The sequence below is a fragment of the Argiope bruennichi genome, chromosome 7 (genome assembly GCF_947563725.1).
Source record: "Argiope bruennichi chromosome 7, qqArgBrue1.1, whole genome shotgun sequence".
Lineage (NCBI taxonomy): Eukaryota > Metazoa > Arthropoda > Arachnida > Araneae > Araneidae > Argiope > Argiope bruennichi.
Window position 1 is genome coordinate 22,756,143 of NC_079157.1, and position 24,447 is coordinate 22,780,589.

Consider the following 24,447-nt stretch of genomic DNA (forward strand, 5'->3'; position numbering starts at 1 on the left):
ATATATATATATATATAGCTCGTTTGATTTACGCCATAAAAAACAATCAAACAAAGAAACAAACGTTTGATTTACTATTCATAGTTAGTTAGTTTGTCCATATGTAATTTTTAAAAAAATATCAACTTAGTATTTAATAGCTTTGTAAGCACTTGTAGTCATCACGATCTTGTTTGTTGCTTAAAATGTTATATGGTGGGGGTGGGATGACACTTTCATTACAGACTATGCAAGAAAATTTCGGGAGACCATTACGGCTAATTTAAAGCAGGCTACTAATCCAACGCTTTCGTTTATCTAGCAGTCCTCTAGTCCCATACTAGCCAGATTAGTGGAATTTTACACTACAGTAAGTCCAAATTTTAACCAAAATTATATGGTAGCTCCGTTATATTGTAACCAAAATTATATGGCAGCTGTGTTATATGGTAACCAAAAGCATATGGTAGCTCGGTAATATTGTAATCAAAATTATATGGCACCTGTGTTATATGGTAACCAAAAGTATATGGTAGCTCCATTATATTGTATCCAAAATTATATGGCACCTGTGTTATATGGTAACCAAAAGTATATGGTAGCTCCATTATATTGTAACCAAAATTATATGGCAGCTGTGTTATATGGTAACCAAAAGTATATGGTAGCTCCATTATATTGTAACCAAAATTATATGGCAGCTGTGTTATATGGTAACCAAAAGTATATGGTAGCTCCATTATATTGTAACCAAAATTATATGGCACCTGTGTTATATGGTAACCAAAAGTATATGGTAGCTCCATTATATTGTAACCAAAATTATATGGCAGCTGTGTTATATGGTAACCAAAAGTATATGGTAGCTCGGTAATATTGTAATCAAAATTATATGGCACCTGTGTTATATGGTAACCAAAAGTATATGGTAGCTCCATTATATTGTAACCAAAATTATATGGCAGCTGTGTTATATGGTAACCAAAAGTATATGGTAGCTCCGTTATATTGTAACCAAAATTATATGGCAGCTGTGTTATATGGTAACCAAAAGTATATGGTAGCTCGGTAATATTGTAATCAAAATTATATGGCACCTGTGTTATATGGTAACCAAAAGTATATGGTAGCTCCATTATATTGTAACCAAAATTATATGGCACCTGTGTTATATGGTAACCAAAAGTATATGGTAGCTCGGTAATATTGTAACCAAAATTATATGGTAGCTCGGTTACATGGTAACCAAAATTACATGGTATTATCCAACTCGATGAAATTTCAAGGAATCTTAATAATAACAGTTCTTTGTTCATAGTTATTGAACGAACTAAATTAAAAATCAAAATACACTAAAAATTGAACTTTACAACTTACTCCCCATGTTTACCTTCCTTCATTCTTTATTATATGTCCAATTATTCCAAAACTCAAGATGCATCTTTGGAGAGAACAATAAATAATATTGTATTTCGAGAGAATACAATATAAGCTAATTACATAAACCCATTTTTCGTCATGGGAATAATGATTACCAGGTTTGGAACAAAAGAAGTATTGTTACAATGTACACCGGTGTAACGTGATTGCAGCAATATTTACAAAATGTATAGCTGCGGTGTAGGTTTCCCAAAGAAAATTAATTCGCCGCAATTTATTCGTAAAACGCCGAGGGAGACTTTAATGAAGTTAATTGAAAAATAAATTGCATGATCTCATGGTTATTCATTCATTAGGGATGATCTATGTTGGTTTAGTACCTCGATGCTCTTGAAAGGAAAGGGAAGTATATAAAATTAAAATAAAGGCAGGATGTGAGAATTATTAATAAAGCTTGGTGTCCTTGAAAACTAAAGGATATGGCTGCAAAATGCCAGGGATTCCAGGTGTTAGGAAAAACGGGGTATAAGTTCAGGATTATATAGACATTGCTGTTGTCTTATTAGGACTGAAAAATAGATTAATGAAATAATTAATAATAATAAGTCGTTCAGATAAATATTTAGAGTAATAATACAATATAATAGATAAGGAAGGGCAAGATTCATAGATGTTTTAAAGGACTGATGTAAAAAGACGTATAAATAATATTTTAACCCTTAGCCCTCGAGGAGATTTTAGCGAGGAGGAGCCAGCAACCCGAAGTGTTTTGTAGCGCTTTTAGTTAATTTTTTGCCTCTAACTTAAAATGATCACACACTCAATTTAGCCTATAAAACTTTTATATTCACACACATTATTATTCTTTAAACCTACAGGGGATATTTCAAGTGTGTGCAGATTTTTTATTAAATGAAACAATAGTTTAATTGCCGGCGTCCTGGCATAGGGGTAACGTATCTTCCCCGTGATCTGGATGTCTGATCTGGGTGTCTGATCCCCCGTGATCTGGGTTCGAATCCCGGTTGTGGCATGGTTGATATTCATCTGTGTTCTATTTGTGAGGTGTGTGAATGTGCCCCCCTGTAAAAAGGGGTTGTGCAAGCGAATGGGTGAGTTTCATATTCATATGAGCTAGAAGTCAGACTTCTGCCCTTGGGTGCTCAGGAGTCTTTAGCCTCAGAAGCTACTGCAGCCCCTTTCCGTGGTACCACGGACACGATCATCATCATCAATAGTTTAGTCATATTAACGTCCCGTTTTAAAGCAACACTAGGGCTATTTTGGGATGGACCTTAATTTTGAACCAAGGTCAGATGACGAGGACGACACCTGAGCTGGCAGCCCCCTCTCCACACCAGTGGAAGGACGTTTAACGTGCACCAGACCCGATTACACGACGGTTTTTCAGTGGAATCGGGTTTTGCACCTGAAGCCCTACAGTTCCGAAGCCGAGACCTTACCACCATGCCACCGCGCATCGAATTTCCACACCAAACACTGAGTTACCTCTCGAGTTGCGGTATTAAATCGTGGTGAGTGAGAGGTACCTTTCGTGGGCAAAGGGTTAATAAACTGCAATAACAACTGACAGATAACTGTTTTAATAACGAATTAACCGATATAACAGGCGTTGCTTGAGAAGCAGAGCAGTGGATTTGATCATGATTACAAAGAAGCGTAAGACATTAATCAGCAGAATTGCATCAAAGAACATTTGGTTAGCAAATACGGCCAGAAAATAAATTGGTATTTGAGCTAAATGTTGATGCTAAACATAATGGAAAGATCGCTAAAATTTTTTGCAATGTTGTATAAAATTATAGGTAACTTTTAATTGCCAGTAACTTTAGTCAATTTTGACTTTCTGGATACGTAGTATAGAGAAAGCATAGTTAAGGTCAAAAAATTCGAACACGAGATTTTAATGAATCTTCCCATTCAGACTTCCTTGAGTTCGAAAAACAGATTTTTGAAAATGTCCGTCGGTCTCTCTGTTTGTCTGTGACATAGATAACTCAAAAGCTCTTTGAGTAATACGGACGAAATTTGGGATACAATATTTATAGCAAATCTGTAGATTTTTATCAACAAGTCCGTTCAGAACAAGCCAGTCTGTTCGGCTGTTTTAATATAAGTTAATACAATAGCTACAAAACGTAGAGATCCGAATGAATGAAATTCGAACACCTATAAGATTTCGAACCAAATCCAACAAAGTTTGACCGTCTGTCGGTCTGTACTTTCAAAAACACATAAAAGTGATAACTCAAAAACACAATGTCTTAAATATACCAAATTTGGTACCTGATTTTACGATTACAAGTGTAGTTTTGTATCGAATTTTGGTTAAAATCGGTTAAGAAAAACGCATGTAAAACATAAATTCAGCTTTCGGATATTATTGACCACATGCCAGGGATTAATCGCCAAAAAACTCGCCAAGGATAACGCGATAGATTCAATAAAATTGTTAAATTCATGCCAAAAGTTAATATTTTTTAACTTTTTAAACACAAAACCATGGAAAGAATTCTGTGGTATAACATCTTTATCAGAGAGTATGCAACAAAGGTTTGAAGAAACAGAAAATGAAAATGAACTGAGAAGGAAATATTAGTTCTTTGAACATAGAAAATTCATTAGTACTTGAACTAAAATTTGATACTTAAACGTAAGGAAATACGTCGAAGTCTTTGTATGTAATAAAGTTAAAAAGAAAAGTCAAGTTAACAAATGATGATTTGTACGCAAAAAGTCATACAAACCTGTACATTTTTAAGGTCAAAAAATATCCATTACCATTTAAGTATGGGATCCACAGTTTCGCCATAGCCTTGGGGCACCACGACATTCAAGTCGCGCGCTGACTCAAAATCGCTGGTCCAATCTTCCAGATTACAACAAGCCCTGTTAATGGAAGCTATTTCCAAAAAAACTCTTTAATGAGGCAAGTTTTACTTCAATCCAAAGACGTCGTTCGAGATAAAGACCTCCTACCTGTAAAAAGTGAGCAGTCCCCGGTAGCCTAAGTGCCTTTCCCAATACAAACTACCACCCCATGGGGTCTTATCACAAAAGAAAGACGCTCAAACAGAATTCCCACCTGCGGAGCATCACTTAATTTTATTACCTAAACTTTATTAGTACCGTTGTGGCAGCGCAAGATTTTACAGATTGTGGACGCGCTTTGAGGGGAGGTGTTGCCAGTTTCTTTTATGGGGTCCTTTTTCTCCAAAAAGAGGGGGGGGGAGCAAAAAAAATGAGTCTGGCTCTTTAGATAAGAAGGTAGGTTTCGGAAATTACTTGTGGGAGGACACTTCTTCGATGCTTCAGGGGAGGTTGACCGAATTTCCTCCGTCCCCCTCTTTTAAAACTCTATCGTTGTCTTCTGTCGTTCAGTGGAAATGACAATGCTGCCAGTCGTGTAGTTTTAAAGACCAAAGAAGTTTCAGATACCTCTAACTCTTAATAGCAATAAGGATTCTTTAAAAGACATCAGAATGACAGGACTTTTCTTATTGATAAGAGTTGACTTAATATCCAGACAGCTGATAAGACAATACAGCTGCGAAATATATGAATCATGATAGCAGTTATGGATTCAGGTTACATCGGCATGATTGATTCACGATAATGTATTATTCTTGTTAAGTTTAGATTCTTCCAAGCCAATTTTTGCGACCTACTGGTTCCCTGGGAATACGTTCCTGTTAAATTTTAATCAAATATTTTATATAAGAATCGGCATTCATGATTTCTTCTACATATTATTTTTAAATACCAATTTGTGATCAATATTAAATCAGTTTTATTTTATTAATCTGTAACTGGAGACATAAATTTCCACAGGCCACCGGAGACATGGAGTCAAAATGAACACATTTTCCTTTGTCTTTTGTAAACAGCATTGGAATTTATTTTGGAAAACACAATGCATTCTGGTAATCATGTAATTACCAAAAATATTAAAAATATTAATATTAAAAATTATAAATATTATAATATTAAATGTTGGAAAGTTGTTATAAGAAAAACCTAAACAATCTTTTAATGTATATTTATTTCGTTTAAATAGTACGGAATGACACTAATGTTAATAACTGTTAGAATTTAACAAGCAAAAATAAAGGATACAATATTTTAAAATATTATTTTAAGAATTTCTTTATTCTTTTTTGCATTATTCAAATTAGAAGCAAATTCCATAAACAACAGCAAAAACTTTGAAAAAGAATAACTCGGTTGTACGCACATTTTCATACTTAGACTTTTGCCAACATACTACTGAAAGAACAACTTGAAGGTACTGAGGAGATTATTGTATTCAAGGACAAAATACCACGAGATTATTGTATTCAAGGACAAAATACCACGTGATAATCTGAGCTAATGAACAACGCGGTGTCATTTTACACATGATTTGTAAACACTGTGCATGAATTTCGTAATAGTTGTTAAATTAATTTAATCATTTTATGTTAGATTTCTTAATTTATTCATTTTGGGTTTCATTGCTTAACGTTCAAGGTTTTCTCAATTTTTCATCGCAATTTGAAATCCTATGAAGAATATTTAAAGTAAGAAAAAGTCAAAGAATTTGGTAAAACGAATTTCAGACAAATTCTTGAATGCTAATTAACGAAAATAAAAAAAATATTCCGGTTAAAATTGGCAATTAAATCTGCGGAAAAAGGTGCATTAAAAGCATTCTGTTGTTTTATCAATAATAAAATCGTTTGGTAATCATTTATTTATTTATTTAACAGAGCTTTATAAGCTTTTTGTATGAGGAAATTTCATTTTTTCCCCCATTTTTTTTTCTTTTTGTTAAAAATAATGAGACAATATTTTGTCAAAATCCCCTAAACGTACGTAGATAAATAAAATGCAAGTTATAAATTAATAAAAAAAACATATATTAATGAATTTTCAATAAATTTCAGAGAAATATTTAAAATTAAATTAGCCACTATAGATTTTTTTTTTTTTTTTTTTTTTTTTTTGTACTGGCGATATTATTATCATGTATTTTATAATGTTATATTCTGTTTGGTACCTTTACTAAAATTTTGCGTTTTTACGACCAGACCTGGATTATTAAAACAAATAATTGCTTAGGACTTTCAGGGGTCCCAAGCCCTCTTGATTATTTTGCAGTATTTTGAAAATTATTTCATGTTTTTGCTTCCATTTAATAAAGACTATAGAATCGAACTTATTCAAATAAAAACAAATATATTTCAACTAAATTTTGAAACATTATTCTAATAACAATGCTAATTATTTACCATTTGCAAATTTCATATCATGCTATTTTATAATTCTAAAAAAAGTGATGTTTATCACTTTAAAAACCAGCGGAAATGGTCTCCCAAAACTTTCTCGTATACTCTCTAATAAAGGTGACGCTTTGCATGGTATTTGCGTAGAAAATTCACGAAATGTTAGTCTTTGGCGTGAGTATAGCATTTTTACTGAGTCTGTCGTGTCTTCCTTGGCGAGTTATTTGGCGATTAATCTCTGGCATGCTGTTAATAGTATCCGAAAATCGAATATAAATTTTATACGCGTTTTTCCCCACTGACTAAAACGAAAATGTGTCATAAAACTACGATTGTTATCTAGAAAACCATATAATAAATTTAACATATTGTTACGAAATTTTCCGGGTTCGTTTGGATAGTGGGAATTATATGGTGTGGAGAACGCTCAATCAACAGGCGGCAGTAGAAAATAAAACAACGACGTTTATTTACACGAAGACACACAGAGATGACAAATATATACAGCACAAAAGACGATTATCCTCAGCCGAGACATGAAGCATACAACAGCCTACACAGCAGCATACAAAACAGCATAAACAGCAGCATATAACAGACTCTACTGCAGACAGTAGCACACAGCTTAGTTCAGCATTAGCTTCACTCCGTCGCTGCTCCGCTAATCTCTGGAAGGACAGTTCTTTACCGTCGACTCCACTGGTCCAAGACCACTCTTCTCTGTCGCTTCCGACTACTCAGTTCACCACTGGTTCACAACTACTCGGCAGCGAGGAATGGTGGTGGTTAAAGGAGAGCCCGCTTCACACAGAAGCTATCTCCTGTAGTGGCGAGAAGTTGAAGTAAAGTAACTTGGCTTTACATGGCCAGGGACTTTCTATGGTCCTTGGTGTGAGGTGGTTGAAGTAGAACTGGCGCTACTCTGCGTAGCAGAGTAGTCCCCTGATGGAGATTCTCGGCAGCGGCAGGACTGCTTCCTTTTATAGGCATCAGGAGGCGGGGCTAGAAGCCTCTCAACCAATCAGGAACGTTCGAGGCGTAACTCGGTTCCTACTGGACGGATCGGAAAAATTCTCGATGTTTCGGGTATAATCTATTTTGGCGCCAAAGTCGCCAAATTCGTCGCTAAGTTTGTCGTCAAGCTCTGGAACCTCCCATGGAACCAACTATGCTGGAAAGCCGCATCACAGATTCGTAACAATATTTAAGTCAATGCGTCTTTGAGCTATCGCGTTTACATGTTTCTGAAAATACAAGCCGATAGACGATCGACCCCTTGTTGGGCGTGGCTCAAAATTCTACAGGTGTCTACACTATAGATATTAAATCTATGTATCAAATTTTATCTATCTAGCCTCTCTGAGTTTTGTAGTTATCGTGTTATCTTATATTCGAACAACCGGACAGAGAGACTTCCTCTGAATGGATTTTGCACAAAATTTGATAGAAATCAACAAATTCGGTATAAAGACTGTATACCAAATTTCATCCGAGCAGCTAGAAGCGTTTTTGAGTTACCTTTGTCACAGACAGATAGATAAATATTTTCCAAAAATGTGTTTTTTGTACTCAGACAGGTTATAAAACGTGGTGGTTTGTCAAAATCTGGAGTTCGAACTGTTTGACGATTGCTATACTTTATCTATACTACATATATCAGAAAGTAAAAAATGTCTAATATATTATTAAATCTTATTTAGATTATTTTAAGAAAGTTTTGTCACCTTTTAATTACTATTTTGCATGAAATTATTTTTTAAATTTTAGATATGAATATATTTATACGTAATATACTGAAACCAGCTTCATAAAAAATGATTTGCGGTTTGCTATTTTAGTTTTTAAAAATTTACCATTGAAAACTGCTTTTATAAAGATTGAATTAAAAATCTTTAAAAAAATTAATTAATTTTGAAAATTTGGAAGGGAAGAGATACCCCTGAGATATGTGATGACTAAGGTCTCCTTGAAGGCTTAATCCGACCTTTCTTGTGACCATTTTATTTTTAAGAAATGGTCATCTCAATCTTGTTCAATCCATTAATCAATCTTTTTCATTTCAATCTTATCCAATTGTATTTAAAAATTTTAACCTAAAATCTCGTTTAATCTATGCTTATAATAAAGCTCAATGTGTGTGTGTGTGTGTGTTGGCGCTCTACAGGCCAGGTCATTTGACATACAGCTATCAAATTTGGTACATGTATACCTTAGAGGTCGGAAAGGTGCACCTGGGGTCCCTTTTTTTCAAATTTTAATTAGAATTTTAATTATTAATTAAAAACTAACTTTCCCGCCAAACAAATCTTCCATTTTCCCCACCGCCAACTTTTCCGCCAAAAAAAAAAAATTCCATTTTCCCCACCGCCAAATGAGTAAGGCTTCAGTATTTTTTTTTTCTTCCAACAGTAATGAGGCTAGGGTTAACGTTTTTCGGCGGATTATTTCAAACGATTCTGTTTATTTTCTTAATGTTTTATGCATTTAAAATTAAACATTGTCAAATAATCCATGTTTCAGATTCATTCTGAAGTACTTTTGAATTAAAATAACACAGAATAAAGGAAATTAAAAATGTATAATCTGCATAGCGTTACCCCAACTGGCGTAGAAAAATTCACGCATTTGCGTTAACGTAATTGGGGAAGAAAATTCACGCATGCGCATTCTGTTCCGATTGTTGCCATGACAACCATTATCAACGGACGATTTAAATTATTTTTAGGATAGTTGCATGCTTTTGTAAGTAAATTGTATCTATGTTAGTTATATATTTTTTTGTATATGCTTATAGTTTTAAGTACATCGTTTTTTAAGTAGTTTTTTAAACCTGTTTTCGACCGATTATTTTAAACGATTCATTTTATTTTCTTAAAGTTTGATGCATGTAAAATGAAACATTGTTAATTAATCGATCTATTCATGATAAATCTGAGAAAATTTTGTTGACAAATTCTTGAGATATTACATAAATTAGGAAAGATATTCTTTAGTGACCATAAAGTTTAAACGCTCAGTGACTCTATTATCAGTAATCATATTATTAAAAAAAAATGCTTTGTTTCAGTAAAAAATATTATTATATTAATTGCAGTTTAGTCATTTCCATTTTAATTTTAAGCATAAATTCTACCGGAACTAACAGAAAATTAGAGAGATACATGTTATGCTATGGCTGAAGGACTTTATATTATTATGAGTGAATTACATGACTATCAAAATTTGAAGCTTTAAAATATTTGATGAAGAAGCTATTAAAGTAGGAATTACATAAAATATTTAATTATTAAAATTTTAACGAGCATTAAGATTGGCGAACCGGCTGATCGCTAAAGGCGGCTAGTAATAAATAGATTTTAGGTTGAAATTTTAACCTAAATTTTCTTTTAATAATGACATAAAAATGAACGGGCCACTATCACCAACTCAAGTACAGTAATACAGAGAGGCCCACCTACCGAGTTACATAAGACGAGTTACATAATTGCTTTTTCCAGAAAAACTCCCTCGAGAAATGTCCTTCACCGATTACCTGAGCAAGAATTGCCGTCTCCTGCACGATCTCGATACATCTCTTTTTATAAGACAAGATTACCATCAATACGGCCCAATAACGGTAGTTTACCTTTAAAACTAGCTCCCCAAGAAGACGATGCTATGTAATCTTTATTTACCATCACGTATTATTCTCCGGGGTCCCCAGCTCTGAGATAACGTGGTCGCAGACCGCCAACCCAATATTTTACGAGATTAGATAACACCGGTTCTTGTTTTAAACACTCGATTATTTACAGGAGGGCGATCTGATAGGTAAGGCGGATGGCAGAAACAAATAACAGCAGTCGAGGGTTGTGGGCATACTTAAAAGGGCCGTGCCGCCGTGCAATAAATACTGACTGGGATGCGAAACATTTTCCGGTGCCCTTTGTTGGGCTCTAAGGGAATGCTTTTCATACCTGGAAGCAATGAGAAGAGAATAACTTCTTGAGTTCTTATATCCTGCAATACAAGGTCTATAAAATATATTATAAATTAATTTTAGTATAATAATTAAAATTAACGGGAATGAAATCAGAGGAAATAAAGTATTTATTAAGGGTTATTCAAAAAGATGGAGAAGCTTTAAGATATTTATTTCTGAATAGTCGCATTAGGCAATCAGATGGTTCGCTGGGAGTATTGGTTATATTTGATTTCAGATAAATCGTCTTTTATAAATGTTCACGACTCTGCCAAATTATTCGACATTGAAGCGTTATTTTTTAATTATCTTAGTTAAGTTCTGTTTATTATGCACATGAACCTCTCTAATGGAGACAGTTTTATAACATCATAGTGCTAATAAAAAAGTAAATATCCGGTTCCTCTATCTTCAAAGAGTCATTGCATTATTATCATGTGAGAGCATGATTTTGTTTTGGTTTGGGGTTTTTTGAAGCCTCAAAATGCACAGGCAGAAAATTGACGATTTATTGCTTTTGAGGTTTATTCAGTTCATCAATTTTTCACTTGTAAGTTTATTAGACATGTCACATTTGGGGACTTATTGCCAACAAAGAGTTACAATTTAGCGCGAATGTCCGCCATGCACCCGATTCTCCTGTCTGGCCAATAAAAGACACGGTCGTGAGAAGTTTATATATATGTATATAATTTTTTTGAATTTAAAATTTTTCTAATTGGCAAAAAAAGTTTTGGAACCCAAACAATTTTGAGATGGGGAGGAAGGAAATAAATAATATAGACGCAAATTGACGCATGTGTAAAATGATGCCCACATGATTGTTTAAACTGATTTTTCAAGAAAAAAAAATTATTCTGGACTCGAGGAAAAAAAAAATTAGAACTCGATTGATTTTGATATGGTAAAAAACCATAGCTTTTCTGAATGTTGATGATTGCGAAATAAGAGTCATGTCAAGAAATGATGTTATTTTCTGTTGGATTGATACCACATGATTTTAAAAAAAATAATGTTCTCACATAATAACTTAAAATTTACGATAGCAGATTTCTTTTTTTTTTATCCGTCTTATAAACTTCGTATTTGTGAAACTAAATTCTTCTTTTTTAGCTTTATAATGGAAAAATTCACTCCTTATAGTTAATGAAACAGTGAAGAAGGTTCAAACTTTTAGACAACAATGTAATGTGTTGTTGAAAATAGGCAAAATAAATAAATAAATAAATAATAAAAAAATACTAAATTCAGAAAAAAAAAATTGCAGGATTATTAAATTTGTATCATTAAAGATATAATTAAAAAAATTTTTTTAAACGGTGTAAAATTATTTTTACTTTCTCGTACAAGAAGTACTCTGATGTATTCTGTTAATAATTTGATGTCTGCCAAAAGTGGCGTTACATCGGTAAAAAACTCATGATTAAAATTTTTAAAAATGAAATTTAAATAGCTGTCAAAGGACTAGCCATTCATAAAGAATCTTTCACACGCATGCGCACTAAATACAAAAGAAGCTAAAGACAGCAAAATAAAATAAAATAAAAATAAAGAGGCGGGCATAAAAAGAAAAGATGGAGAACATCTAAATAGCTTAAACAGAAGAAACAAATAGTATTTCACAGTAACAGTATCATTGAAACATAATTAGTAAATAGTAAAATTTACTAAGAATAGGCAGTTTAAATTCTAAAAACAGAAAAATAAAAAAATAAAATTTTAAAAATAAACAGAAAAATAAAATATATACATTGACTCAGTCTAACGTGATTTATGCTATTGTACGCATGCACAACAGTGTATACAATGTATAGAGGAAGTATTGTAATACTCAAAAAATTCGAACTCGGTATTTCGATGTTTCTACACGTTTTAAACCTCAATGAGTTCGAAAAACATGTATTTGGAAAACGTCCGTCTTTTTATATCTGAACAATATCTGAACAAACATCTGAAATCTGGGATAAGCAACTTATAATCAGGACTGTCCTATTGTAAAGTTCGGTCCCATTGTAATAGCATAAATTATAAATTTTAAATTAGTTATTTTTTTAAATTTAATTCTTAAAGATAAAAGATAGTTAATATTTTTTTTAGTGTGAAACTTTTACTTGCATGTGAAATTTTCAATGATCTGGGATATGTTATTAAAATCCGGGAGACAGAAAAGAAATAGTTGAAATCCGGGATGTTCAAATATAATTTGGGATAAGGTATCTCCCACCAAGTTTGGAATGTCTCGTAGCTTTACATGTATAACGGAAGTTATAATTAACCTTCTTTTTAATTCTAGCTTGTAAAAATGAAATTAAAATTAGCTTGAATGTGTTAATATTTTTTTAGCATGAGTCATTTACTAAAAAATGAAATTTTAGATGATCTAAAACTTTAATTAAAATACAGAATAAGATCAATATTTTTTCAAACCGGGTTAAATAATCAAATTTTGTGACTGTCCCAATTAATTCTGGTCATCTAGTTATAGTGGAATTCCAAATGTTAAGAGAGCCTTGTATTATCATAAAAATAAAATATTAGAGATAAGTCCGACAATTTTTTAAAACCGGGATAAAACTAATCACATTTCATGATTGTCCCAATTAATCCCGGACATTTGGTCATAGTAGAGTTTCAAATGTTAAGAAAGGCTTGCATTATTATAAAAATAAAATTTTTGAATAATCTGAAACATTTAATTAAAATAGGGAAAGATCCTATTTTTTTGAAACTGGGAAAAAACTAATCAAATTTCATGACTGTCCCAATTCATTCGGGACATCTAGTCACTTTAGTGCAACTCCAATTTTTAAGAGAGAGCCTTGCATTATCAATAAAATAAAATATTGGATGATCTGAAACATTCAATTTAACTAGAGATAAGTCCGACAAAGTTTCCAAACCGGGATAAAACTAATGAAATTTCCTGATTGTTCCAATTAATCAGGAACATCTGGTCGTAGTAGTATTCCAACTGTTAAAAAAGGCTTGCATTATTATAAAAATAAAAATTTTGAATGATCTGGGACATTTAATTAAAAAAGGGAAAGATCCTACGTTTTTCAAACTGGGATAAAACTAATCAAATTTCATGACTATCCTAATTAATCAGGGGCATCTAGTCAATTTAGTACAACTCCAATTGTTAAGAGAGAATTACATTATTATAAAAATAAAATTTTGGAATTGCTTGAAACATTTAATTAAAATAAGGGACAAATTTAACTTTTAAAAAAACCAACCGGGATAAATAACCACATTTCGTGACTATTCCAACTAATCCGGGACATCTGGTCGCTTTAGTAGAATTCCAGTTGCTGAGAGAGCCTTGTAATATCAACCGAGCTTAAGCCGACTCTTAAGCCTGGCGAAGCTGTTATATAAGACAAGTCAGGCAATTCATCATCTGCGGTGTTGACATTGTTCGCTTGTCAGTCAATTTCTTCCTTCATGTCAAAACTTGGGAAATAAAAACACTACTTACGATAAAATCGATGAAGAAAGTGTTTAATGTTTAAGACAGACTTCTGAAAATTTTTATCTGTTGTACTCGCTTTTGGTGAGAAATATTATTGTTGAAAATAATGCATAAGCTATCATAGTAACAAGACACTATTTACTTTCCCGTACAGGGAAAGTATAGTAATCACCAAAAAATTCAAACTTGTGATTTTGACTACTTTCAACGTTTTAGACCCTCCCCGACTTCGAAAAAACACATTTTTGGAAAATGTCCATCCGTCTGTCTGTGACAAAGATAACTAAAAAAAAAAAAAAAAACGCTTTGAGCTAAATGGTTGAAATTTGGTCTTTACACCAATAATCAGAGTAAGTTCGTCTATCAGGCTGTTTGAATATAACTTAACACGATAATTATAAGACGAAGAGAGAGCTAGATAGATAAGATTGGATATACAGATATTTCTCTATACTACATATTAGAAAAAGTAAAGACATGCCCGTCAGTGAAGTTTATATCATTAAAAGGATAATTTTTTCAATTTCAAAACAATGCAAAGTGTTTTTTTTTTTTTTTTTTGCACAATAATATTATCAGTAATGCGTAAATTCATAATAAACTCATTTAATTCTTAAATAATAAAAATTGTTTTTAAAATTTCAGAAAGGAATATAGCTTCTTGGTATACATGATAGCCATCCTCCAAAGATTAATTATAGTAAATATGGCATCTTTAGGTGAAATGGTCTGCATGGTAAAGCGCCAACTCACATACATTCGTCTTTATTAGTAGTAGAGATTTATTTATAAGTCAAATCAGTTGGCCAATTTTTACTTTCTTATAAGAAGCATAGAAAAAAGGGTAATAATCGTTAAAAAATTTGAATTCGAGATTTTGATGAAACTCCACTCTTTAGACCTCACTGAGTTAGTAAACCACATTTTTAGAAGATGCCAGTCTGCCTAAATGTCTGTGACAAAAAAAAAAAAAAAAACCACTTTGAACTGGATAGTTGAATTTTGGTATATGATATTTACACCAAATTTGCAGATTTCTATTCAATCTTCAGTAAAATCAATTAACAAGTCCATTTGTCAGAACATAAGTTAACCCTTTTTAGGGCCGTGGGAAGTATGCTTCCCACCAAATTTATCAATCTTTGTATGAAATTATGTAGGTTGGCATAAGTTCTGACAAATTTTTTTAGTAAGTCAGAAACTTAGATGCTTCAGCTCTTTATCTCAGTCAAAATGATGTGTCTTGATTTGTTACTTAATTATTAATGAACCAAATTAATTAATGAATCAAATTAAATTTATCTAATAAGCTAAATGAATCCTTTTTCTTTATCTAATTTCAAGCCTAAAAATATTTTAACATAATATGACTAGAAAAAAAAATGGCCCTTTAAAGGGTTAACACAATGATTATAAAACGAAGAGAGCTAGATTGATAAAATTTGATACATAGATTTAACATCTATAGTGCTGACATCTGTCAAATTTTGAGCCAAATCCAACTATGAATTGACTGTCTGTCGGTCTTTACTTTCAGAAACATGCAATCGTAATGAATTAGATTCGGCATTTGGATTTTGTGATTACAAGTGCGGATTTGCGTCAGATTTTTCTTTCAATGGGTTATGAAAGACGCAACTTCGATTTTCGGGTACTATTAATAAGCCAAATTAATTCAGTAAACATGCCAAAACATGCCAAGATTCAGTAAACATGCCAAATTCACGCCAAAAGTTAATATTTCATAACTATTGCACGCCAATCCCACTTACCGCTTTCTCTGGAATGGCAAATTTATTAGAAAGTTTTAGGGAAACCATTCCCGTTGGTTAAATTACAGTTTCTGAAACTCGAGATTGAAAATAAAGCCAATAAAAGACCTAAATTCAAATTCTCCGAGGAAGAAAAGTGTTAAATACCCGAAATTTGACCTAAGAAACCCCAATATAGGAAACTTGAGGCTATCATATCAGGATTGGCATTGATCCGTGTGATACCACATTTCGAAAGAAATCTAGGAGGACCTGCAAAGCAATCCTGCGTCACTCGACGAAATTTTTTTCTGGAGACCCCCTTCTGGAATTACCAAAAACAACATATTGCCGACGAGACCCTCAGACTGTCCATTAACAAGTCAAATACCAACTGTCTTCTCGTAAACGAAATATAAACTTGCTCTTCAATCATCTGGCGGAGGGAGGTGAAAAAAATGCCACCTTCCAGACCCCTCTCAATTTCACCCTCGTTAACTACCGGTCATTCCCCATGGCAACAGCTGACCGGAAAAAGCGGTCAACGGTCAATGGCTCCAAATGACAGCCACGCGGCGTTTTCAACATAGGACACCGCCCAGCAGTGACAGTTGCGGCGTGAAATTTGGAACTCCGTTATTTAGGGGGGGGGTAAATAAAAGGAAGGTGCGACCTCCGCAGATGGCGGATTGGTTTTTGCTCAAGGATGCATGAAAAGTAAATAAATACTTACGCTGCTTAACAAGTCTGTCGGCGAATTGTAAAACGAATGTCATTATTAAGTGTCAAAAGAGGAATTTGGAACGATGTTTTTGTCGAGGTTGAATTTTTCTATTACGGTTTAGTGTATTTTATTTCAGGAAAGAAAAGATTGGTGGTTATTGGAACTTTGGGGTGGATTCAGTTTTCAGTTGTATCATTATTCTATAAGCCAAATTTGAAGGAAAATAAATGTATTCGGTGACAACTTTGTTCCTAAAAATATTAGATAATAATATTGGATAAAGTAATGTAGCTTTGTTTGGACCAATGGAAATTTCGGCCTATATTCACCGTTATAATATCGTCTAAAATCGTGATCTAATATTTTAAGAATAGGATTTTTTTCCGCCCGTGAATTCGATTTGATAACAAAAAACGTAGGTAATGCTATTTTTCAATGGCTCTTTTAAAAAAGTAATGCTTTTTTTAGTTCATTTTTTTAATGCTTCCTTTTTTTTTTTTTGACATTACTTTTTCAAAAAATAATGCTATTTTTAGAGTGTTGTTTTTCGAAAAGTTTTGATAAAATAAAAGGTTTATTTTTTTTTAATATTATTATTTTTATCTGCGAATTCGGACGGAAGAAAAGTTTTCATAGGTATTTTTCGAGGAATTTAATTTCTTCCGACTGTTTCGAGTTTTTTCGAAAAATAAATTTATTTTTTAATACTTTAATACTTCTTTTATTTTTATTTTTTCGACTTTTCCGAAAATTTATGCTTTTTTAGAATTCTCTTTTTTTTTAAAGTTTTACCAAATTGAAAAGTGTTTTTTTAATAATATTTTTATCTACGAATTTGGTCGGAATAGAGGGCGCATTTTAAAGGTATTTTTCGATGACTTTGTTTTTTCCGACTATGCGAATTTTTAGCGAAAAATAATGTTCTTTTTAAATACTTCTTTAAAAAAAATTTTTTTTCGATTTTTCCGAAAATTAATGTTGTTCTTTTCCGTAAAGTTTTGGAAAAAAAAAAAAAAAATAGGAATGAAATTTTGTTTTAAAAAAATAATATTATTTTTATCTACGAATTTGTCTAATGCGGAATAGAGGGCGCATTTTAAAGGCATTTTTCAATGACTGTTTTTTTCCGACTATGTGAGTTTTTAGCGAAGCATAATACAGTCATAACTGACGGGGTTGTTCTGACGGAGTTGAATCGCAGTATTTTGGTTTTTAGGCATTTTCTGACGACTGTTTTGCCAAACTGTTTTTTGACGAATGTTTTTAATTCGAAAAAGAATACTGTTTATCGAAAAATAATGTTATTTTTATCTGCGAATTTGGACGGATAAAAAAATTACCTATAAACATTTTTTCGAAGACTGTTTTTTGACACTAAGTCAAATACGAAAAATAATGCAATCTACAAAATTGGTTGAATTGCGGTATTTTATTTTTTATGCATTTTTCGATGTCTGTATTTTCCATAAAGTGGAGTTTCTCCGAAAAATAGTGCGATCTTTAAAATTCTGTTTTTTGAAAAGTTTCAAAAACGAAATGTTTCGAAAACTAATGCTATTTACATAAGCGAAATTTAACGGATGAAAATATACTTGTATGCATTTTTCGATGGTCCAGGATTTTTTTTTTTTTTTTCTTTTAGGACTAAGGCGAGTTTTTTGAAAAATAATGCTGTCATAGAATGCTGGTTTTGTCGGGGTTGAATTATTTCATTTCAACGTATTTTATTGTATGAAAGAAAAACAAGGTAGTTATTCGAACTTTGTTATGGATTCAGGTTTTAATTACATCGTTATTCTGTAAATTAATAGTCAAATCTGAAGGAAAAAAATCGTTCTACAGTAACTGACGCATTAAAAAACTTAAATAATAGCAATCACTAACAACCATATTGGCCATTATAGTATCTGAAATCGTAAAATAATATTTTAAGAATAGATTCTTTTTTTTCCAGTCTACAAAATAAGACTGATAAAAAACTACTTTTCGATAACTAGCTTTTTTTTCTTTTTTTTTTTTTTCTGACAAAGTAGAATTTTTCAAAAAAGAATGCGGAAATCGATCTGAAATTTTCACCACATTATTCTTTCTGCTACTTATTATTTTTATTATTTATTTATTTACTGTTTTTTGAATTATAATAATAATTTATTTATTTATTAACACTTATTTTATGAAGACTTTTAAATACTAAAAATAAATCAACTGCAATTTGGAGCTTTAAAATTGATGTTTTCTCGGGCTGCTTATAATACTAGGGTGTTCCAAAAATTTCTTTCTCATCGTGCTATGAATGGATTTTTAAAGAGGCCTGTCACTAGAGACAAAACCTGGATTTTAAATGAAAATGTGCATAGAAAACGCACTTGGTGTTAGGACAATAGGCCTTTAATTGTCGCGAAGCGGCGACTACACCCCAAAAAAGTTCTTTTGTCCATTTGGTGGGATTGGAAAGGCCTAATTTTCTAAGAGCTCCTTCTTCAAGGTGAAGTAATAAATTCTGCGAAATACTGTCATCAACTGGAAGCTGCCATAGCCAGAAAAACGGCCAGAATTAATGAACCGACGAGGCGTTGTTTTCCTTGACAACGCGAGACTACATATTAAATTAGTCGTAAGAGAAAAGCTCTTACAGTTTTATTGGGATTTTTTACCGCATCCTGCATATTCACCAGATCTCGCTCCGTCTGATTACTTCTTTCTGTTCTTAAAAAATTCTCTTCGTGATAAGCACATTAAATCCATCAGCGAAATAATAGCGCACCTCGAGGATTATCGATTGTCCTAACACAAGAAATTTAGAAAGAAGGCATCATGAGGCTTCCTGAGAGATGGAAGAAGGTAATAGAGCAAAAGAGATATTGTAAAACAAAATAAATAATACCTTTAATAGTAAATATTGTGTATTCATTTCATATTAGAAATCGGAAAGAAACTTATGGGAAACTTATGAACTTATGGAAACTTATGGACTAATAGTTTCTTTAATGAAATTCAAACAATTCTCTAAAATTAAAAACAATTTTTTTCAGATTTACTCTATTATAAACTAGCCGCCTAGAAGGCCATTTGCTTAGCCGGAAATACTGACTGTATTTCAAAGGGAGTATAGGAAATCTCACCCGTCGATATAACAAATGCCTGTCCTTCACAATTATGTCGGACAGAAACCATGATTGTAAATAACTTCAGGTAATAAACTCATTCTTTTCTCTGTTGTTGTCTTTTTTTTTACAGTCCATCGTCGCTTGGGGGGGGGGGAGGAAACAGTCTTTATATGACCAAATTTTTATTGAGAAAATCACCCCAATATCTTTGCCATCGTTGAGCTTGAAGTTATTGAATCGAAGAGTTTGAGTTTATTGAATTTTTTTACCAAACGCTTATTCCATCAACCTGGCCATGGACAATCGAATTAAGTGACCAACACAGCTAAAGGGCTAAGCGGCCCCACGAGAAACTGACCAACGGCCTTAAATCTAATACATCTAGTTCCCAACTACCTCTTCTGATCCCCTATGACACTTATGGGCGAGTCATAGTTGTCACTGTAGCCGATAAATCACTGAACCCGCTTTTAACGGGAGGGAATTCAATCACGTAGACCAGGGAGGGTGAGGGGCGCTTACGCCAGAAAGATGCCTTTTTATTTTCATTTATTTGTTATTTATTTTTTTGGCTACCTGTCACATGGTTCGAGGATGCCACAAATGCACAATTCATGTCTCAGAATGGACTGTGGCGAAATGGGCCTTTGTATTGATTTCTCTGTTTTTAACTCCATTTTGAAGAGAAGAACAGAAAACAGGTCTGCAAAATTGTCTGTTTTTAGACTTCTCGTAGACAAATTTTATAAATAGATAGTACTGAAATAGACAGGAATTCATCTGTAAAATTTTGATAAATCTCCATATTTCAAATCTTTTTTTTCTTTCTGAAAAATCATTTTTGAAATAATGTTTGTCTTATCTATGTTTGTGATAAGGTAAACAAAAAATAAACCAGCTGGAGTTGTCTCCCGAAACTTTCTCTCATAATTACGTCATTCCTGAGAACTCCTTATATAGCATTGGCGTACAGTAGTTACGAAATATTAATTTCTGGCGTGGATTTAATATTTTTACTGAATATTTCATGTCACCCTTGGCGAGTTATTTGGCGATTAATCTTTACATGCGGTTAATAGTATTCAAAAACCGTATTTGTGTTTCAGACACGCTTTTCCCAAGAGATTGAAAGGCCGCAGTGGCCTGGTGGTAAGGTCTCGGCTTGTGAGCCGCAGGGTTTCAGGTTCGAGACCCGATTCTACCGAAGAACCGTCGTGAAAGGGGGTCTGTTGTACGTTAAATCCGTCATGCCAAACGTCCTCCCGCTGGTGCCAGCTCAGGTGTCGTCATCGTCATTTGACCGCGGTTCAAAATGACAAGGTCCGTTCCAAATTAGCCCTCGTGTTACTTTACAACGGCACGTTAATATAACTAAACTAAACCCAAAAGATTGAAACCAGAATTTGATACAAAGTTTTATTTGTAGTCCCAAAATCCGATACCAAATTTGATATATTTAAGTCATTGCGTTTTTAAGCTATCACGTTTATATGTTTCTGAAAGTACAAACCGACAAACGGTTAATTCCTTGTTGGATTTGGCTCAAAATGTGATAAGTTCTTACACTACAGATGTTAAATTTTTTCAACAAATTTTATCTATCTAGCTCTCTTGGTTTTGTAGTTATGATACTAACTTATATTCGATCAGCCGGATAGACGGACACTTCCTACTATCAGATTTTACTCAAAATTTGATAGAAATCTGTAAATTTGGTGTTAAGACTGTATACTAAATTTCATCCACCTAGCTGAAAGCTTTTTTGATTTTCCTTTGTCACAGACAGACGGACATTATCCAAAATGTGTTTTTCGAACTCAAAGAGGTCTAAAATGTGGAGATTCGCTAAAATATTGAGTTCGAATTTTTTTGACAATTACTATACTTTCTCTATACTATTATATAGTATACATAAATAATAATAATAATATATATATATATATATATATATATATATATATATATATATATATATATATATATATATATATATATATATATATATGTATGTGTGTGTGTGTGTGTGTGTGTGTGTGTGTGTGTGTGTGTGTGTAACATATTTTGATTGAAGTAGAATGCAGGTTCGAAACAGTGAAGAGACTTGGTATTTTTAATTTCGTTTTATTCTATTCCGAGTGGCAGGCATGATTATATACAAGAAAACGCAGCGCGGCACACACAGAAGTAAGAAAAGGGAAAGAAGGGCCAAACAGATGATCACTAGCCCTATAGAACATTGGATTTCTGGCCAGGCGCCAATTCAATACACGTGTGACCTTTGACACCTTTTGAAGGGTAAAAGTATCACTTTCATTTAATACGTAGTACTGTAGGCGCATTATTTTTACAAAGGGATTAATTAAACCGAAAGTGGAATTGGATCACGAAATAAGAGAATATTTTAGAATGAAGTACTATGGGCTAAATTAAGATAAAATCTTGGAAATTAATTAAATTGAAATTAGAATTAAAATATTTGATATGTGGTGCTATCATCGAAATAGTTGATTTTTATTAAATTTAAGACAATACTCTTTAAATACAAATCTGCTTATCTTTCCCTGTCTTCGCGTGAGAACAATATTTAGACTAGATATTTGAATGTCCTTTATTTTTTTGGAATTCTGTTAGCATTGGGATATAGAAAAGTTCTACGAATTGAAAGACAGCTGCACCCAAAAAATTCTAATAATAATAATAATAAAGAAACCAAAATCCCTTTTTTAAATGTAAAATATTTTTCCATTCAAAAAATAAGTATAAGTAATAAATTTATTTTTATTCGATTGAATTGACTTGCAAATTTCTGGAAAATATTTAATATCACTGCAGTCACCTTTATTTTTGATTTCTAGTCCAAAATTCACTAGCACAAATACCATTTTCTTCATCTACTACATTCAAAGTTCAACCAGGAATATCAGAATTAGTCTACTACAGACTTTAGCACATGCAAATTATAAAGAGTGTATACCACGAAATAAAAACGGTAGTGGAATTAATGTCCCAAAAAAAGCAATCGTTTATTATAATTTTAATATTAGTAAAACCACATGTTGGAATGGTTTGATTGCACAGCGAAATTAGTTTTAATTTAATCATTACAATAGGAACTTTATCATAGATTGGTAAATCAAGTTAAATTTTAAAAAAATATTAACATCTGAGAAAAAATTATAAGAAAATGAAATTTATTAAATTTAAAAGTAAATTTTCTCGACTTTAGGATAGACTAATAATAATTTTTGTGAGATAACATTTACGGAATATATAGATAAAAATCATTGAAAATTCGCTTAATTTTTAAGGAACCTGTTAACATTAATTAGTATAAATAACCTTGTCATCAAAAGATCATGGTTTAAAAACTCCTTCAAAATTTATTTTATAAAAGGTGATCTCTTCAAAATAGATTTTTGATAAAAGGCACAAAAACATTCATCTTTAATCTATACTTATATAAAGCTCAATGCGTGTGTGTGTATGTTGGCGCTCTACAGGCCAGACCGTTCGACCTACAGCTACCAAATTTGGTACATGTATACCTTAGAGTTCGGGAATGTGCACCTGGGGTCCCTTTTTTTGAAATTTTAATTAGAATTTTAATTATTATTTAAAAACTAACTTTCCCGCCAAAAAATCTTCATTTCCCCACCGCCAAATCAGTAAGGCTTCAGTTTTTTTTTCACGCTAAAGAGGATAGGCTTAAGAAATTTCCGGCAGATTATTTAAAAGGATTTTGTTTATTTTTTTAATGTTTGATGCATTTAAAATTAAACATTGTTAATGAATCGATCTTTCAGATTCACTCTGAAGTACTTTTGAATTAAAATAAAACAGAATAAAGGAAATTAAAAATTTCTAATCTGCATAGCGTTACCCCAACTGGCGTAGAAAAATTCACGCATTTGCGTTACCGTAACTGGCGAAGAAAATTCACGCATGCGCATTGTGTTCTGATTGTTGACAACTATTTTCAATGGAAAATTTTGGTTTAAGTTTGGTTTTTGAAGGCTTAATATGTTTTCGTCAGATTATTTTTAAGTACATCATTTTTTAAGTAGTTTTTTTAACCTGTTTTCGACCGACTATTTTAAACGATTCTGTTTATTTTCTTAGTGTTTGATGCATTTAAAACTAAACATTGTTCATTAATCGATCTGTTCATGATGAATCTGAGAAAATTTTATTGACAAATTCTTGAGATATTACATAAATTAAGAAAGATATTCTTCAGTGCCTATAAAGTTTAAACGCTCAGTGACTCGGTTTTTCAGTAATCATATTATTAAAAGAAATTCTTTGTTTCATTAAAAAATATTATTATATTAATTGCATTGAAAGCAATTAATATTATATGCATATCATTATATTAATTGCACTGAAGGGCTTCAGTCATAACATAATATGTATCTAATTTTCTGTTATCTCCAGTAGATTTTAAAGCATAAATTCTACAGGAGCTAACAGAAAATTAGAGAGATGCATATTACGTTATGACTGAAGGCCTTTATAATATTAGGAGTGAATTATATGACTATCAAAATTTGAAGTTTTAAAATATTTTGATGAAGAAGTTATTAAAGTAGGAATTGCATAAAATATTTAATTATTAAAATTTTAATGGACATTAAGATTGGCGAACCGGCTGGTCGCCAAAGGCAGCTAGTATCAATAAGTAGGCAAAGCATGTTAAAATTTCTGAATTAAAAAGGATTATTCATAAGCATGAGAATAAAAGAATGCCACATAAAAAAAAGAGATGATTTTAACATAATGATAACT

The 24,447-nt window shown here is 32.2% G+C and overlaps 1 protein-coding gene across 1 annotated transcript; it reads right to left on the bottom strand.

Annotated features, from left to right (window-relative positions):
• Positions 1-362: 362 nt before the first annotated feature.
• LOC129975307 (uncharacterized) lies at positions 363-1,295 on the bottom strand. The gene has a single exon (XM_056088361.1). It carries the CDS (start codon positions 1,293-1,295, stop codon positions 363-365), a length of 933 nt encoding a protein of 310 aa, XP_055944336.1.
• Between the last annotated feature and the right edge of the window lie 23,152 nt (positions 1,296-24,447).